This window comes from Belonocnema kinseyi, chromosome 3, assembly GCF_010883055.1.
Source record: "Belonocnema kinseyi isolate 2016_QV_RU_SX_M_011 chromosome 3, B_treatae_v1, whole genome shotgun sequence".
NCBI classification, from domain to species: domain Eukaryota; kingdom Metazoa; phylum Arthropoda; class Insecta; order Hymenoptera; family Cynipidae; genus Belonocnema; species Belonocnema kinseyi.
In genome coordinates, this window is record NC_046659.1 from 160,267,089 (window position 1) to 160,271,629 (window position 4,541).

A 4,541-nucleotide genomic window follows, 5' to 3' on the forward strand; every position below is an offset into this window, starting at 1 on the left:
GTATGATTAGCTTCGTTCGTTTAAGTAAATTTCTTACCTTGGTCTGTTCTATGAAATACAAATATCTCAGAAGGACAAGCTGATGAGATAAGATAATTCATGAGCTGAAATATGTAGCATAAGCTGCCTCATGTAAGAAGGGTTCAATCTAATCAGTAAATACATTATTATTCGAATTCGCGATTAATAAAGTAATCAATTTTTCTGAAGGTAGAAAAAATGACGACCCTTTCTCCTGTAGTCATATTATTGGCAGTTATCAGCAATTACATTAGTAAATATGATAATAATATTGTAGCATACATTTACATATTTTTCCAAACATTATTAAGGTTTCCGCAAATAAAAATTTTTCCGTCTATTACACAAACTGTATAACTATTTACACTAGCTTTGTTATTAATTTAGTAGTGATGATACGAGAAAATAACTGAAACATAACAGGCTGTATTCTAAATTCTAATAGGGTAAGAATTTCCTATGATTCAGTAAAAAATTAAAAAAATATATGTGGTAAATTTTACTTATGATTTATTGAGTTTATTTTACCTACTACCGGAAGGATTTTCTCAATTTTTCGAGAAAATTTACAGGAAAATGTCAATGGATTTCGTAACCTCTACCCAGGATCAAAAGATCGGTGAGCATTGGGTTGTCAATACCACCCGGATTATTGTTTATGATTCAGCGTCTGGTAAGTCAAAAACATTCAACCTTTAATTGTCATCGATTCGAATTGAGAAAGTGAAGTTTATGTCGGAAGTGTAATTTAAATGGATTTTACGAATATCTCGCAGACTTTTATAATTTATTTAATTTCATAGTCATTTCTCCGTCAGGCTTGGAATTTTGAACTTGATAATTTCAGTGAGAATAATAATTCCTTTATTAGCGAATTGCTTTTTTTATGATACAATCAGTTTTAAATCAATTTATTTTTTAAAGATTGTACTCGCGGACTCTTATTTTATCGTGTGCCGACTGTTTTCCAACTACTGAAGAAGCATATCTAGTCGCGAAGGGAGCCTTTATGGACGAACTGGAAAAACTCTCAAATGACCTTGCTTCTACGTCCATGAATGATTCAGCTCCACAGATTGCTGGATTATTATATCGATTGATGCCGAAGATTGAATTGCCTAAATTTTCTGCAAGTTACACGGAGTGGGAAAATTTCAAAGATTTGTTCACATCTTTGGTTCTTTCAAATCCTAGAGTCTCGTCAGTGGAGAAGCATCATCACTTAAAATCCAGTCTTATAGATGAAGCGGCTCAACTTCTTCATCGAATTTCGATTACTTAAGGCAATTATCAACGTTGCTGGGACCTACTTACGGAGCGCTTTCAGAATAAGAGAGTTCTTATCAACTCTCATTTGGCTGAGCTTTTTTTAATCCAGCCAATGAAAGCTCAGTCTTCGAGTGCTCTAAAGGTGGTATATAATGCAACGATTTATAACGTCGAAGCTTTATCTGCCTTGGAAAAACCGGTGGACAAATGGTCATCATGGCTGGTATATATTACTGTAGAGAAATTAGATCGTCAGTCTCGTCGTAATTGGGAAACTTCTTTTGGCAATTCCACGAATCCTTCAACGTTTGACCAATTGAAAACCTTCTTGCAAACCAGGATTCAGACTTTGGAAGTTTTAGATTTTACTGCAAATCAAACTAATCAGTCTTCGTCTCAACAATCTTCCAAATCTCAGTTTCAGAAGACAGGGTTTGGAAAGTTCACGAAATCCTCGAGTTGTAGAAGAGCCAACGTCAACGCAATTTCAGAGCAGCCCATGAAGGAACTAGTAGCTAAAGAGCAGCTTACGAAGAAGCCACAGGAAAGGAAATGCTTTTTCTGCCGCAAACCGCATTATTTAATGTCGTGTCCGCAGTTTCAAAGTCAGTCTGTAGCACAAAAAAAGAGTTCATTTTTCAAAGAAAATTGTGTGTAAATTGTTAAGGGTCTCATTTATTTTAGAATTGCGCTTCAAAAAACTTGTGTCAGATTTGTCAGGAAAAGCATCATACGGTACTTCATGACCCATCTTCAAGCTCAGGGCAATCTTCTTCTATGATATCAAATATATCTTTAACGCCTCATCAAGCACAATCTACTCATGCGGTTTCAGTAATGCAGATTTCTCAGAAGAAGTCACCGTTGGTTCTCCTGACAACAGCAATGGTCAATGTGACTACATCATCTGGTCATACAAATTGTGTTTGAGCACTTATCGATCAAGGCTCAGAGGTGTCCATAATCTCTGAGTCCCTTGCTCAAAGTCTCCAACTCCCTCGTACCAGAGGACCTGTTGTTCTCCTAGGAGTGGGGGAAAGTAAGTCGGGAACGTCTCGTGGATCCGTCAACGTCGTTGTCTCACCAAGTTTTGATTCGGGCTTTCAACTTCATCTCCGGTCTCTTGTTCTTTCAAAGTTAATTTCTAACGCTCAGAGCATCAAATTAGTCTTGAGGAATGGCCTCATCTCACTGGTATAGAATTAGCGAATCCGAAGTTCAGTGGAAGTGCTCCGATTTATTTAATTTTAGGTGTGGATGTCTATGCAATTTTAATTAAACAAGGTCTTCGAAAGGGTGCCCCGGGCACTCCTGTAGCTAAAAATTCCGTATTTGGGTGGATTCTCTGTGGACCTACAGGCAATACCTCACGGTGGGATTCATCTACAGTAAATATATTTCATTGTTTTAAGAGTAAAAAACTTTTTTTTTACCTTTAAAAATTTTGGGAGGATTCGGAAGCCGTGCCTCCTAAACCTTTCCGGACATCTGAGGAAGAAGAGTGTGCAAAACTTTTCCATCAGACTCCCTCTAGGACTAAAGATGGGAGATACATCGTGCATCTGCGCATCAAGAGTGAAGTCACATCCTTTGGAGATTCCTATTCTGCAGCTCTTCGCATGTTACTTTATATGGAACAGCGGTTCAAACGCGATGTTCATCTCCAAGAAGCGTATGCCAAATTCATGGAAGAATACCATCAACTTCAGCACATGAAGTCCGTCAACACAACAATCTAGTTCAACCACGAAACTACCAGTAGTTTTTAATGGTTCTCGACAATCAAATCGAGGCATTTCATTGAACGAGTATCTTTACGCAGGCCCAAAATTACAATTAAATATTTCAGATGTTTTGCTGCAGTGGCGTCTTCACTGCATTGTCTTTTCTGCAGATGTCGAAAAAATGTATCGACAGATTATTGTCCACCAAAATGATCAGGATCTCCAACTTATTCTGTGGCAAGAAGGTCAAAATAATACTATGATACTATCGCATATGGTCTGACATGTGCCCCATTTCTAGCTCTTCGCACCGTTCAACAGCTTGGTCTTAATGAAGGGGATCGATTTCCCTTGACTGCTGAAATGATAAAAACTGGTATCTATGTTGATGATGTCTTATCCGGAGCGGATAATTTGGAAGATGCTATTAAACTACACAACAAACTACATGGTCTCTTCATGGCGGGCGCTTTGCTGCTCAAAAAGTGGAATTCAAGCAATCATGAGCTAATGCAGCGCATTCCGGATGATCTGCACGCGTTATCTCCAGATATATCATGGCAGTCAGAAACATTGGTTTCGATGCTTGGGTTAACTTTGAAACCCAGTACCGATTGTTTTATTTTCCAGGTGGAAATTAGGCCTATTAAAGATGTGATCACAAAGCGCCTTGTCGTCAGCCAGTCAGCCCAATTATTCGATCCTCTAGGATGGTTGGCACCTGTTATCATCGTCGCAAAGATCTTTATCCAGGAACTTTGGAAACTTAATTTATCCTGTTCGAACTGTTCCGCTTCCTCGTCTTAAGCTATGTGCCTCAGTTTTGTTAGCTCGTCTCGTCGCTCACCTTCAAACTCAACTGCGTTTTGATGCTGCTCTACATTTGTGGTCTGATTCTATGAACACACTTCATTGGATTTCAGCTGTTCCTACAAGATGGATGACATACGTCGCGAATCGGGTTTCGGAAATTCAAACGATCGTTCCTTCAGAAATTTGGCATCATGTTCCGGGTGCAGATAATCCAGCTGACTGTGCTTCTCGCGGGTTGTCAGCTTGCGAACTTTCGCAGTTTTCACTCTGGTGGAATGTTATTCATCTTTAGACAAATTACTACGAGTCACTGCTTGGTTGTTCGTTTTAGAGACGCTTTGAAGTGTCGTTCCATTATCGTTTCTCGGATTTTAGTTGCCTCAGATCTTTGAACAGCTCTTTTATTCTGGATTCAGCAAGAACAAAATTGCTATTTTTCTAATGAAATCACCGCTCTAAAAAATAAAATGCAGATTTCTAAGAATAGCACTCTAATAAAGTTGACTCTATTTTTTGTTGGTCAACTTCTTTGTGTCGAAGGTCTCTTAAAGCACTCTCTTCTCACTTATGATGAGAAGCTTTAACTAATTCCAACTCCTGAGTCTATTTTCACAAATATTATCATCCGCGACTGTCACCTTCGCTCTCTTCATGGGGGTGTCCTTTGAAGACTGTTAATAATTTAAATAAAAAAATTTTTTTAGCTTGTGTGAG

General features: G+C 38.4%; 1 protein-coding gene across 1 annotated transcript; it reads left to right on the forward strand.

The window, feature by feature from the left end:
• Positions 1 to 3,377: 3,377 nt before the first annotated feature.
• LOC117170088 lies at positions 3,378 to 3,821 on the forward strand. Its single transcript, XM_033356611.1, has one exon. The coding sequence runs from the start codon at positions 3,378 to 3,380 to the stop codon at positions 3,819 to 3,821; it is 444 nt and encodes a 147-aa protein (XP_033212502.1).
• Positions 3,822 to 4,541: the final 720 nt, after the last annotated feature.